Raw genomic sequence first — 14,250 nt, 5'->3', positions numbered from 1 at the left:
CCCCACTTACAACTAACACCAACTGAAAAACTATCCCCAGCCAACAGCAGCTTTCACTCTCCTAATCCCCAGCAAGCAGCACTTGTCTTAAGTATCCAGGGCCCTCTTGCAAAAGGGATATGGCTGCAGGCTGGAAGGTAGGAGACCTATGGTCTATCCCCAGCTGTGCCACTGACCCACTGTGAGACACTGGACATGAAATTTAACCTCTCTGGCCCTCAATATAGACACCTGTAAAATGTGGAGAATAGTGCTTACCCACCTTTGCAAGGTGTGTGGGGATCAATGGGTGATTAGCACTATAAATGCTAAGTGAGTGTCATTATTTCCCCCTCACACCATAGAAAAGTAGAAATTTTAAGGATCCTATGGACACTTCAATCAATACCATTTCCTAGCAAGCCCCATAAAAATGATGACTTTAAGAAAAAACAGCTTAAAAAAAAACATTTTTGTTGCCTGCCGGCTTTTTAAAGAAATCTCTTGCTGGGACGATGTGCTTTGCTGCAGGAAGTATGGTCTAATGGTTAGAACACAGGACTAGGAATCAGGACCCCGGGTTCCATTTCCAGCCCACTTGTTATGTGATTTTATGCAGGACACTTAACCTCTCTTCTCCTGACTTTACCCATATGCAAAATAGATGTGATATATACACTCCCGTCGCCATCCCCCCGCCAGTAGTATAGTGGCACTTAATTGGTGCATGCAAATACATCAATGCCTTCAGATGAAAACTACAAAGACTTTCTGATGAAATCTTTGCCATCTTTAGAACAAATTCCATTCAATTTTGCTAGCTAGAACACTTTGTTTTTTGAAATACTAGATTACGATTGTTCTAGAGCCGGTAGCGTTGTACAAACATCTACTTACGGAGGATCCTCTCCAAGGATTCACATCTTCTGACTTCATTTACAAACTTTCTCTGGAAGCTGTTCACATTCACATTCAACTAGAAATTAAAAAACAAACAAAAAACCAAACAAACCAGGGGTTGAATGTAGATTGCCAATTGGGTGACTTTTAGTTTAACTGTATATTAGCATTGGTGAAAGATGCTGCCTTTGCATATTACTGAACCTTGTAGCCTCCTAGCCACACAACAGGCACCACACAAACAATGGGAATACAAAACTTCTTCAGACAATCACTGTGCTTCAACCTTGACTGGTATCCTTGGCGCATTCAGTCATGGCTTCGCTGGCTGTCAAAGGTCTGAGCTGGCGTAGAAAAGACTTCCTGGATTTTATAGATTTTAAGGCCAGAAGGTACTATTGGGACCATCTGGTCTGACATCCTGCATAACAGGGACCACAGAATTCAGCCAATGATTCACTCAAGACAGCCTGCCCATTATCCTGACAAAGGAGAGTTCTTCCCTACAGTGCAATGGGCCACTTGCCGCTGAGGAATTGAATCAAGATCCCTGATCTCGTGTCACCAGTGCCACTGAACAGGCATCAGACAATTATTCTCCACCACTGCTGACCTCACTTAGGTATGAACTGGTGTCCTAGCAATGGAAGACTTGCTATTTTCCTGAACAAAACTCTGAATCCTCTTTCCTCTCATTTCTTTAAATAACCAAACCTCTGTTTGAGGATGTACATGCCAATGTCACAGGTGAAACTATTTGGGGTGTAATTTTGTGAGGCACATTCCATATATCTTGTTTACACTAAGCAAATTACTAAATATTTATCTGCACTGATGCAGCTCCACCGGTGGAAGACATTAACCACTGCCCCCTGTCTGCAGTACAGTTTCCACCATTGCTACCAACAGCACCACTGCAGAAAAAATACTCATGAATTTTCCATGTCCCATAGCAGACCCTTTTGGTCTGCTAATTCACCAAGGAGATTTCAGTCGCTATGCCATTCACTACTGGCAGGTACCAATAAATCTGTTTCAAGCATGTATAAATGCTTCATAGTCTCTTCCTTGTACAGATAAATCTCATGCTGCAGTTTTTGCTCTCCTATAACAATGTTCTTGTAGATACCCATTTTGGAAAACCACCAGGGGTAACCATGTGATTTAGGTGGGTGAGAGGGATTGACTTTAAGGATATGCAAATGATGCCTAATTGGCATGCAGAGAAATGGTTCAGATTTTCTTAGCTGAATCTAACTTCTGGCATCAGGCTCAGATTTAGCTGATGAACTGGAGGAGCAGCATCTTCCTTGATGGGTTTAGATTTTTGCAGAAGCACCACACTGGGCATATACTTCAATCACGCATAATTGGCATCACATGGAGATATTGCATTGCTCATCTTTACTATAGAGACTACAATTCCCAGCAAGCAATGCTCTATCTGGAGCCAAGATGTCTCTGCTCTGGTTATGATAGAGCTCTTTGGATGTAATCTCTATGGATCGTATCTCCATTTTAAGTTATGGGCGAGGGTGGCCACAGACTGCATTGAAGGGTAGTAGACACCCTTGGACTCCAGCAGTTCCAAATGCCTCCCCTTACAAGATACTATAATTCTCTCAGAAGAAACCCCCTTTACTGTAGATAGTTCAGACTGTGGCTGTTTACCATACTGTATCTGGCCTTAAACAGACATTTAAATAAACCTTTGCTTTCAATTTTCAGACAGTGACACTGTTCAGGTAATCCGATCAAACGATTGTCCTGCCATGACATGGGTTCCAACTGGAAAGTCAATGAAAGGAAGAGTATTATGTGTAACAGTAAACTCAGAGTAATTATTGTTATAGCAGAACCTCAGAGTTACAAACACCAAAGTTATGAACTGACCAGTCAACCACACAGCTCATTTGGAACCGGAGTAAGCAATCAGGCAGCAGCAGAGACCAAAAAAAAAAAAAGAAAAAGGCAAATACAATACAGTACTATGTTAAATGTAAACTACTAAAAAAAAGGGAAAAGCAGTATTTTTCTTTTGCACAGTAAAGTTTCAAAGCTGAATTAAGTCAATGTTGAGGTGTAAACTTTTGAAAGAAAAACCACAATGTTTTGTTCAGAGTTACGAACAATCTCTATTCCCGAGGTGTTTGTAACTCTGAGGTTTTACTGTATTTGTATTCGAGTAGTGCCTAGAGGTCCAAGTAAGATCAGATTCTCAATGTGCTCTGTATATAGACAGACTGTCTCTGCCTCCACAAGTTGACAATCTAAATAGACAAGACAGACAAATGGAAATATTTTTATCCCCATTTTACAGATGGGGAACTGAGGTGCAGTGAAAATAAGTAACTGGCCCAAAGTCCTGCAGGCAGTCTATGGCAGAGCTGGGAATTGAACCCACATCTCCCAGTCCACTGCCTTAACCCCAAGGCCATCCTTCCTTTCTAGAGCAAGGCAGGTATTTACAGTCTTTATACCAAGCCCTTCCAGCATACGTGCTGGAACTAGAGATGCAGGGGGGTCTGCCGCACCCCCTGGCTTGAAGTGGTTTCCATTATAGACGGGGTTTACGGTTTGATTCTCAGCACCCCCACTATACAAATTGTTGCAGTGCCCCTGCCTTCCAGATTAATCCACTGTCCCAGCAGGTCCATCTTTTAGGACCCAACCACATTTATAGTGGCCCTTTAATAGCCGATATCCCAACATTCCTACCCGAGAGCCTCTCGTAACTACTTACATCTCTGAACTGGACCAGGCCCAGCTCGCCAAGCTCTGCAACGCAGCAATAGGCAGCCTCCACCTGGAGAAACAGCTGCGTCAGACACATCTCCTCGCTCCGGAACATCGACGCCATCTCGCTCGCTCTCGTTCTGCACCAGTGTTGATGGGAGAATTAAGGTGGTGGCGCTGCCTCGTTTGCCTTGTGAGAAACCTTAAAATGTAAAGGGCTGTATAAATGCTGGCTTATTAAGCCAATACAATGAAAGCTAATTGCTGGGCACCCAGAAAACGATCTGCACCTTCGGTAAAAATTAGGGCTGTCAAATGATTAAAAAAAATGAATCGTGATTAATGGCAAGAAACTGCAATTAATTGCGATTCATTCTTTTTAATCAAGTTAATTTGTTTGGAGTCGCTTTCCACAGCTACCTCCAGGCCATTCTGCAGCCAGAACAAAGAGCCATTCAGCCATGCACCCTCCTGCCCACCCAGACACAGCCCTCAGCTTGGGGGCAAGGGGTATAGGACTGTTATGACAGCAGGAGAAACCCCCCTCCCCTTTATAGTGAGGATCCAACTGCTTCCCCCATCACTTTCATGGCCCTCCTGTGGCGTAAAAGGGGGCAGAATGCAGCCAAAGGTCAGTACCCCTGTATATAAAAATATATGGTCTTTGTCCGAGTTACTAACACATTTGGGAGACTGGATGAATTTTAGGCATCTAGTTTGCTTCTCCCTATTTACACCTCACAACTCTCCAGACAGAAAATCAGGGAGAGAGAATCCAGAAAGGGAGCCCGGTCCACCTCTCCCACCTTTAATCCTCTGTCTCCTCACAGTCCCTCCAGTTCTCCTCCTCCCGCTAGCTGCGTGAGGAGTGGGCCTGGGGAGGAGAGCAGCACGGAGAGGGCTCTCTACACAGCACAACCTGCAGGGGAGGAAGAAGTGCTGTAGCACAACAAACACAACAGTGTTTCTTCCTCTCTTGAGGGCAGTAGCCATGTCTCCTGCAGAGTCATCATCATGGCAGGGTGGAAATTTAGCTGTGGGGTGTGGAGGGGTGCATGCTTGTCATAGGAGGTGAGTCTTGCAGGTCTTCTACATCAAACAGGTGAGTGAATCCTGCCCTCTCCTCTTCTCCCTGTGCCCAGTGTAGGATCCGGACACTTCAGATCACCCAAACGTGGGTGATTAACATGTTTGGATGCTGAAACGGAAATTCACAGTACTGTCCACAAAAGTGATGAGCCAACAGGCCTGACATCTTGTTCCATTAAACTCATCTTGAATATAGATAGGTAAGGGAGACTGATCTGTTTCCTGTCAGTTTCACTCCTAACACAATTGCAAACACAGCAAGGAACTATTTACATCATAAAAGGGAAATCTATTTTCATTTAAATTTAAATCAACATTTCTTAGAATGTGTCATACTAATATTTGGTTTTATAAAATGCTTTCTTTCTTGCTTGCTTGCTTTCACAAAGGGCCTATTTTCAAAATAAGGCACATGTGATGACATAGGCAAAATGTATATGCAATTTTTCATTTGCTTTGTGCATGCTATTATCACTATTTACATTAGGTAACTGCACATGCAAACTGCAGATAATCATGTCACTGATCATTCATGCATGTAATCAGCTAATTTCAATGCACAAACATAGCAATCACTTGGCCAGAAGAAACATGCAATTGAATACATTATTTCCATGGCTAACCTGCTCTCTTTTTCAACCCAATCTTGCAATGCTTATTCCTAGTAGGTCTGCAGGTGTTCAAATCACCTCTTATTTAAAGCACCAAAGACATTAAAAAAACACCCTAAAAATAATAGATGAGTTTTACAAAATGTGTTAAATGGCCTGATTTATGGAGATCCAATGAAGTTAATAATTCGTATGGAGAGTCAATGCATATCCTTTTTCCTCTGAGCTTTCATTGCATCACTCACTGTACCTGTTCACTAAGTAGCTTAAGGTATAGAAAAACAAAACATTTGATAATGAATAACTTGCTAAAAATATATATATATCGTCTGTCAGTTTCACATGGCTGAGATAGGATGCGAGCAATACAGCTGGTTGGGAATTTCACAATAAAACATTTTTTCCATCAGAAAATACAAATCATCAAAACCTAAATTGTTCAGTTTCAACAAATCTCCCCATTTGAAAAGATTTGAAAAGAAAAGTTTCCAATTTGTTGAAACAGCTCATTTCAACATTTATGAACCAAAATTTACATCTTTCATTTTGAAATTGTAGGTAATTTATATACTTTAAAGGTTAAAAAAAGTCAAGATTGAAATCCGTTCTCAAATTAACATTTTTTCAGAAGGAAACGTTTTGATTGACCCAATCCAAAGTGAGGTTTTTTTTTTAAATCAGATTTTTGATTTGTGAAAATTTTCAAGATTTCAGACTGGAAAATTATTTCCTGCCCAGCTCTAATGAGCATAGTAGAAGTTTCTCATTTACTTTAGTCATTATTTAATTAATATGGAATATAGCCCCAATCTGAGTTGCTGTCAGTTTTCTCTTCCTCAAAATTCTTCAGTTTCACAAAGGGATAGCTAAACAATCATCCGCAGTTACTCCATTTGTGATCTCCTAAGTTATAGTTAGAATGTACACACATTTAGATATAGTTGTAAGAGTTAGTTGTTGATTTAAAAAGAATATTAATGTGTGTCATCCGGTCAATGACCAAAAAACTTTATGTAGGCTGCTTCCTTAGCGGGGCTGGGAGGAGAACAGCCGATCAAGTCTTAACAATTCTAATGGTAGTTCTACAACAATGAAAATGTTGCATTTTGGCTTAGCTAGCTAGAATTCTCGTGTTAGGTAATATGAATGCCCGTTCTTACCTTGATCACTTGCTCTTTATGGAGCTTGAAGAATTCTGGAACTACTTCCAACTCGACTGAGCAGCAAATGAAGGACGGAAGTAAACTTTTCTTTCTTTAACATATCTTTAGAAACTAGTTCTTTTAAGGGCTGAACTGGTCTAGACCAGAGAAAAGAGAACCTTTTTGTCCTAAAACAATCACAGAGTGAAATGGACCAGGAGCTGTCTGGCTCATTCTAAATTTTTCATGTCAGATCTGTGACAAGAGTTGGCTGTTTTGTCAGCATGCAGAGTGTTGTGATTAATAACAAAATCGGCCATGCCTCCTTGCACCTCCAAGGTGCTCTCAAACGAAAATGAACTTTTGTAAAGTGCTGTACTCTGAGAAGTATAAAACAATGAAAGCTCATTCAAATATTGGTTAAAGAAATAGCAATCCCCAGGAAACAGAGAAAACTTTCAAGCTGTTTCTCACACATCTCTTTTTATCAGCTTTAAGGCAAAGATACAATACTGGAGATCAAATAGGAACAAGGAGAGATTTATGACTTTCTTCCAGCCAAACATTGGTATGAGGTTAATATGGAATGTTCACACCCCAAAAAGAGGTTCTATCAGGAGTATTATGTTAGTGATCATGAATGCTGATTTCATGGACCTTTATTTTTATTGGTTTGTGTGATGGGAAATGGATGCTTTATATTCCTTCCCCTCAAATGCTAAAGAAAAAAGACTCAGTGAAATCCTGGCTCCAGTGAAGTCAATGGCAAAACTCCCATTGATTTCAAGGGCATCAGGATTTAACCACATGATTTTTTTCCTTTTGAAAACTGTACTATTAAAGTGAACTTTAGTACTCATGAAAACTACTACACTGTGAGCCCCAGAGACTTGAAGTCCTTTACTCCTCAACATGCCGAGCAAAGGGGAAGCAGGGAGGGAATGGGGTCTTAGAGGGACAGTCCCTTCTAGGGTCTCTCCTGGGGTGGGGAATCTTATGCATTACCGCTTGCTCAGGGCTATGGACTAAGGGTACTTCTACACTGCAGCTGGGAGAATCCTTCCCAGTGCAGGTAGACAGATGTGCTGGCTCTGCTCAAGTTAGCTGGGGGCAGAGCCATCCCTTGGGTACGGCAAATTGGGGCGACCGCCCTGGGTGCCGCACTTTGGGGCGTCCCACACTTGGATAAAATTTGTGAGGAGGTGGGCGGGGAGGTGAGGCAGGTGGGCGAATGGGGTGAGGAAGCAAACAGGGAGGCAAGCGGCAGGCGGGCGGCAGAGAGGAGGAGAGCGGTGGTCGGTCGGGCTGTGGGGGTGAGGAGGTGAGCGGCGGCCACTGGCAGCCACCCTATGAGAACTTCTCCCTCCACCCAGCACCTCCTGCCCACCCCCAATCAGCACCTCCCACTCCCTCTCAGCGCCTACCGCCCACCGCAGATCAGATGTTTCACAGCGACAGGAGGCACTGGGGGGGAGGGGAGAGGAGCGAGGGCGCAGCACGCTTGGGGGAAGGGGCGGAACTGGGTGGGGAAGAAGTGGGGCGGGGCTTTGGGAGACAGGGTAGAGTGGGGGCAGGGCCTGGGCTGAGCTGGGGGGAAGGGTAATCATCCCCCGGCAGATTAGAAACCCGGCACCTATGTCCCAGGCCCCACATCTCCCTAGGTACAGCCCTAGCTGGGAGTAGCCTGGGCATCAACTCACCCTAGCCACCTAACTACCCTGTTTCCCCGAAAATAAGACAGTGTCTTATATTAATTTTTGCTCCCAAAGATGCGCTAGGTCTTATTTTCAGGGGATGTCTTATTTTTCAGAAATGAAAAATGCCTTATTATCGGTGGATGCCTTATTATCGGGGAGGTCTTATTATCGGGGGGATGCCTTATATTACAACGAGAGGCAAAACTGTAAGTAGGCCTTATTTTCGGAGGATGTCTTATTTTCGGGGAAACAGGGTATGCACCCAGGGTCCGGATGTGTTTGTACTCAGGCGGTTAGCCCAAGCTGCAGTCTGTGCTACTCCTGGTGACACTGCTATTTTTAGCATGTTAGCTCAAGCAGAATTAGTGTGTCTGTCTACCCATGCTGGGAAGCACACTCCCAGCTGTAATGTAGACATACCCTCAAAGGCACAATAGAGCACTATATGAATAAACTGTACTTGTGTGATTGGACGAACAGTTCCCAAGGTTGGCCTAGCTACAGATATATACCCGTCTACAGCTGGGGACTGGGATCCACTGGAGGGACAAAGGCCTGTCTCAAAGCAAATCATGAAGGCTAATGATAATGCACGTGACTATGTAAAATAGGGTATTGTCTAATACCTGCAGGCTTTGGACTATTTAAAGAGACAACACCACACTTTCTGAGACCCAGACTTTCCTGGACACACAATACTGAGCTCACATGCGGAAAGCTACAGTTTGATCAGGTGGGGTAGACAGCCATACTGGCAGAAACAAAGAGCTTGCGAATACGTAAGGCCTACATTTTCAAACCAGTGATTCTGGGTGCCTCAGGTTTTGGTTGCTCAGCTTGAGAGGGAGGGTGCTCTGCACTTTCTGAAACACCCCCTTCTCCAATTGAGGTACCCAGAAAGTTGAGGCATCTAAAAACCAGGGGTTACCTTGGAAATTTAGGCCTAAGGTTTTCATCTTGCTTAACTGGCATCCTCCAAGTGACTTTAGAGCCTAGAAACTCTGCTTGGTCCAGCCTGCTTTGTGCCTGTTTTGCTTGTGATTTGCTCCTCGTGTTCTACCCTGTGTCAGTGAACTCTGCTTTTCATTTAAACTAGCCAGAACTGGAGGCGACAGCTGTTGAACTGAGGTACTTACTGTCAGGAGAAGAAACTTCATCTCTGATCTTCAAGGGGATGGAGGCAGGAGTGAAATAACTGGCTTCAGTACTTGGTCCTATTGGGATCCAGGAAGGGGTCCTATTGGGATCCTGCTAAAGGACCTCCCCCAGCCTAAGGGGAGGATCCATAGGACCTGGAAGCCAAGTGATTCCAGGGGACAACTAATGAGATAACAGGGACAGGAGTGAGGTCAAAGGGCCAAACGAAGGGAACCAGAGGGGAACACCGAGCAGAGAACCCTGGACAGCGCCCACTAGTCCTTGAAGGCATCAAGGGAGAGAGCAGACGCCGCCCAGAGGAACTCTGCCCGGATGCGTGAGCAGACGGAGAATTGGAAATAGGCCCCACAATCACAGGAGACCCCATCGGCCAACCTCCTCTCCCTGGTTTTATAGATGGCCATTTTAGCCAGGGCCAGGAGGAGGTTGACCAGGAGGTCCCATGACTTTGTGGGGCCACGGATAGGGAGAGTTGCATTTCCCCACCCAAATAGTGCTGTGAAGGAGCCGGCACAGGTCAGAGTGAGCATTGCCAAACAAAGGGGATGCTAAGCTTGGTTATAATGCTAAGAGAACAGAAATCATCATTCATTCATTGGCTGAGGTGTACGGATCCAATAAAATAAACTGGCTACTCAGGATCTCCCGTGTTAAGTCTAGTATCTAAACCATAAGTTCACCTTCCCTCCCAACAACTAACCTAGTTTTGTTCCTAACTATTTAGTACAAACAATCAAACTCTTCCCATTTTTATTCACAACCTTTCAGTGGCAGGCCCAGAATTACATTCAAATACTGTCCTAGAAGGTAGCTGGGAGAGGGGCCTGGTATTTCCAGACATGCAAACATCACAAGCTGAGCACTGCTAAGATCCCTCCTACTTTGGAGACTAAATCTAATTAGTTGACACTGAGTGAATATAGAGACGAGTAATAAAGCTGGATCTCCATTTTTATTACCTTCACAGACTCATGATAGAAGCTGAAAGGATAATCCAGTTCATTCCTTTGACATTTTGAACGCAGAACATTATTAAAAATAATATTATTAAAGATCAGATTGTCACTGGTGGCGACCAGACACAAGAGCAAATTCTATTTAGAAGAGTCCCTCCCCCATATGCGGTGCCTAGGTTAGCTGTGTGTGGGTGTGGGTGTGTGTGTGTGTTTTCTAATTAGTACTGTTTCTGGGCCTCGAATCAGGAGCCCCATTGTCTATATGCAGCAGCTGTGTCAAGTGGAATTAAAGGGAGCCTCTTTCTAACGCAGCCAGAAGGAACTGTGCAGCAATGATTTATGCAATTGCTAGGGTGCTGGAGGGACAAAGGGAAGGGAAAGGAAGGCACATTAAGGTCACACTATCGTGGACCAGTCAAAGTAGCAAACCCAAAAGTTTTGCAAACCATTTCAAAACCTCGAACTTGATTTTGTTCCGAAGCGTTTAACACAGAACGACATTGCATTTGCTAAGAGAGTCTCACAATATCTTTTGCAAATTCCCCCCAATTTTTTTTGTTCTCAAACACAGCACCAAAAATGTTATTGAGAAAAGTTAGCCAATGTTCATTTTGATAACCACATCGATAACATTTTTGCTTTATAATTTCAACAACAAAAATATCCAAAAAACCCATGAAAGACAATCAGCTATTCACATGCTGAAAGTTAGGCACATGTGTAAACACCGTCTTGAGTTGGAGCTGTGAGGGGGCCACCGCAGAAAGCACCGAGTCCCCAAACGTAAATATGACAAACTAAAGGGGAGGGGAGACCAAGGGGGTTTGGAGCCACTGAATACCTCCGCCCTCCTCCCCCGCCCCCAACAAATCTCTTTTCTAACCGTGGACCTGGAGGTTTAGTTACTCACAGGGAAGGTGCAAAGAGATAAAGGCTTATATGATCGATATCAAGACTAGATCAGGGCTATCAGGGACTTTAAGACATTTTATTGAGCATTAGCTTTGCAGTCCTCTTTTGCCATATGAGCAGGATCTTTGTACATAACACTCTGAATGTTAGAATCCGGGAACCGCAATAAACAAAACTAAGCTCGGACCCAATCACATCAACACTCAAGCGTGTGTATATTACTACTCTTGTGAGTCATCCCACTGACCTGAGTCAAGTTTGCAGGATCAGGGCATCTGATTCTATTTGTACACAGCTTTATCATACAAATATATTCTGAATGGCTACATCAAATATGAACAGGTACCTTTTCTTTACACCAAAGCTGCCCTCCTTCACAGCAATAGTGAAAACAACCGGAGGCAGGTATGCTGAAGATAGAGTAGGGAACAAAGATGAAACTGACTACAAAATGCTTCATTTGAAAAAGGAGATTTGCTCTCTTTTTACTTGACAGTGGTGTGCCATGTACTTAATTTTCTTTGCTCTAGTGCAGTGTGTGTTGTATTGATTTAGGTATTTTGTGCTCTAGAATGCAACACATGGTACTCTTTGCTACTCTGATGTACTTCAGCACAGTTGCACTGATGCAAAGATCAGCTTTTGTTTAGAATGCAAACAGTAATCATAGGAAGTAATCTGAGGGTCACACAGTTGCAGGCAGCACGCAAAGAACATTTAGTTAAGCACAGAAACCTTAGAAGCAGTCACTATAAACCAAAAAATACACTCAAATGGTAGCTAATCCCACATTTGAGATTATTATGAAAAACTGCCTAACAGATCTATTAGACTATGGAATAGCCTCCCGGGGGAGTGGGGAAAGCCCCCTTACTTGAGTCATTTGAAAATTAACTGGGCAAGGCATTCAGCAAAATCCATAAAAGAACAATCCCTGGCAGAGGAAGGACCAAAATGACCTATATCTTTTCCATTTTTAATGTCTGTGATTCATGCACTCCCCTTTCTCCTCTGGAGACTGGAGTTCAAATATTGCGATAGAGCAACAGCTAAGAAAAGGTTTGATGGGTCTCCTCAGACAATTTAGCAGGATTAGCAGCTTCTGCTGAAGGGAGGTGCAGCACTGAAACATTAAAGTGTTACAGATCAGAACTGAAATAAAGCCAGAGTTGTGCATGGAGAACCTTTAACAGAGTTTACTTGAGCTCATCAATAAGCCCCTCATTTCAAGCCCAATCCAAAATCCATTGCCGTCAATGGGAGTCTTTCCATTCACTTCAGTGGATTTTGGCTCCGCCCCGTCACAAAGTATCCAGCTACCAGTTGTTGTTGTTGTTTTTTTTTTTTAAAGGTAAAGAAACAGATCATCATGCATGTAAAATGCTCTAGAGCTGTGCAAATGCACTGAAAGCAGTATCAGTCTCTCCTGGAGGTGGAAGTATTTACATACAACCTGACAAAGGCAGTGTGAATAATGGCTACAATTGAAAAGATGCTTCATCACAGATTATTCACTAAACAACGAAGTTTCTTTCTTTCTCAAACATTTGGTAGTGCGAAGTGGGTTTTGATTGTGATCATGTCCGTAAAATGAATTCCCGTATCAACTCCCAGCAAAACCCAGAGATGAGAAATACAAGGAGGGAAGGGTGGAGTGGAAGGGAGCGCACTGGGCTTTCTTCCCAGTAAACGATTTCTGTTTTTCAGGTAAGCTCATTCTCAGGTGAAAATGAAAATAAAAAACATGTATTAATGAAAGCTCTGGACACTGTAATTAGCCAGAAGCTAAGAGGATCTTATACAATGAGTTCCAAAAGCATTCTGTATCTGGGCACTCAGATACTTTTTAAAGCATTGTCTGTTATGGGAAGGCTTATTTCTTTCAGGATCACTGTCTGATGGTTTGATCATACACGCAGTTCTGTTGTCACACAAGCAAAAAACTCCACCCATAATTGCTCCACTGTCAACAGAAGGTATTTACAGTGTGTACAGAAGGCTCTGACAAGAACCAGCCATTGCAGACTGGCTAGAAGCAGTTGTAACTTCATCTGCTGTGGTGGACAAGTAAAAAAAAAAACCATAAAACAAAGCAGATCTGGAATGGCAGGGCCTGGTGGCTAACTGTCAATTTTCCCATTTCAGCTGTCTTGGCTTTTTATTCATTTACAGCTTGACAAGTCTTTTCTCAGGGGAAATCTCAAGTGGGATAAGTCATATTTCATCATGGAAATATTTTATTTCAAGGGCTGGGTGTTCTGAAGGGGATCAGTAAAGCGATACGGAACTTTTCACTGTCAGTATCGAACTGGTGGCAGTGCTCTCAGTCCATTCTTAGTGAACTGGTGGCTGCATCACAATTGGCGTGAATTGGATGTCTTGTTGTTAGTCTCAGCTAAGTGGCAAAGAACTACGGTATGAACAGTGAACGACCCATTCAGCTCTCCAGGTCAGAGTTAGGCCTGATTGGAAAACAATTCAATTTCACAAAAGACAGGGTTTGACATTTGTTTTTGTTTGGCCTCAGAATGAAACTGAAGTCTTGTGAAAATTTTCACAAAAGACATGAGAAAACACTCCCCCAGAATAGTGAACAGCTTGGTGCGTGGAGCACTACACTCATTGCTATATTTTCTTTCCACAAGCTACTCTTAATATAACTTTTTATGAGTGATGTACCCAAATATTTGGATGCTAATATTTTAACTGTATTGTTAAATTTATTAACCTTAATTTGGGATATTGCAGATTATATACTATGTGTATTTTCTTTCCTTAACTTGTATATTAGATCGTTTTAACATTAGCTTTAATACAACTTTTATATCGAAAGACATATATAAGCAGATCAGGGGCCTTTGCAAGAAGGATTGACTCCAATAGGTCTTTCCTATCTCATACTACAGTGATCCTGTAAGGAACTGGGGCCTGACCTTCAGGGAACCTTTACGAGCTGCGCTGTTTGTAATCAACTTACCCTGAAGGCTGCCAACACACAGATTTTTGTTTTGGTTAAAGCCCTTCTCTTTCACTGTACAGGAAAGTTCAAGGTGTACTGGCAACAGGAATT

The 14,250-nt window shown here is 43.0% G+C and overlaps 1 protein-coding gene across 2 annotated transcripts in view; it reads right to left on the bottom strand.

The window, feature by feature from the left end:
• ATP6V0A4 (ATPase H+ transporting V0 subunit a4) overlaps positions 1-6,641 on the bottom strand; it is a 55,562-nt gene extending 48,921 nt beyond the window's left edge. The window contains exons 1-3 of one of the 2 annotated variants that reach the window (XM_054033595.1): positions 6,476-6,641; positions 3,623-3,817; positions 877-955 (exon numbers count right to left, since the gene is read on the bottom strand). In XM_054033595.1, coding sequence (XP_053889570.1) covers positions 877-955; positions 3,623-3,739 — 196 coding nt within the window. In that variant the 5' untranslated portion in view covers positions 3,740-3,817; positions 6,476-6,641. The remainder of the gene's footprint in view (positions 1-876; positions 956-3,622; positions 3,818-6,475) is intronic. The other variant, XM_054033605.1, reaches the window with a different exon arrangement.
• Between the last annotated feature and the right edge of the window lie 7,609 nt (positions 6,642-14,250).

This window comes from Malaclemys terrapin, chromosome 1 (assembly GCF_027887155.1).
Source record: "Malaclemys terrapin pileata isolate rMalTer1 chromosome 1, rMalTer1.hap1, whole genome shotgun sequence".
In the NCBI taxonomy this organism is placed as follows: Eukaryota; Metazoa; Chordata; order Testudines; family Emydidae; genus Malaclemys; species Malaclemys terrapin.
Note: the sequence above shows the minus strand (reverse complement) of the source record. Positions and strands in the feature narration are given on the sequence as shown.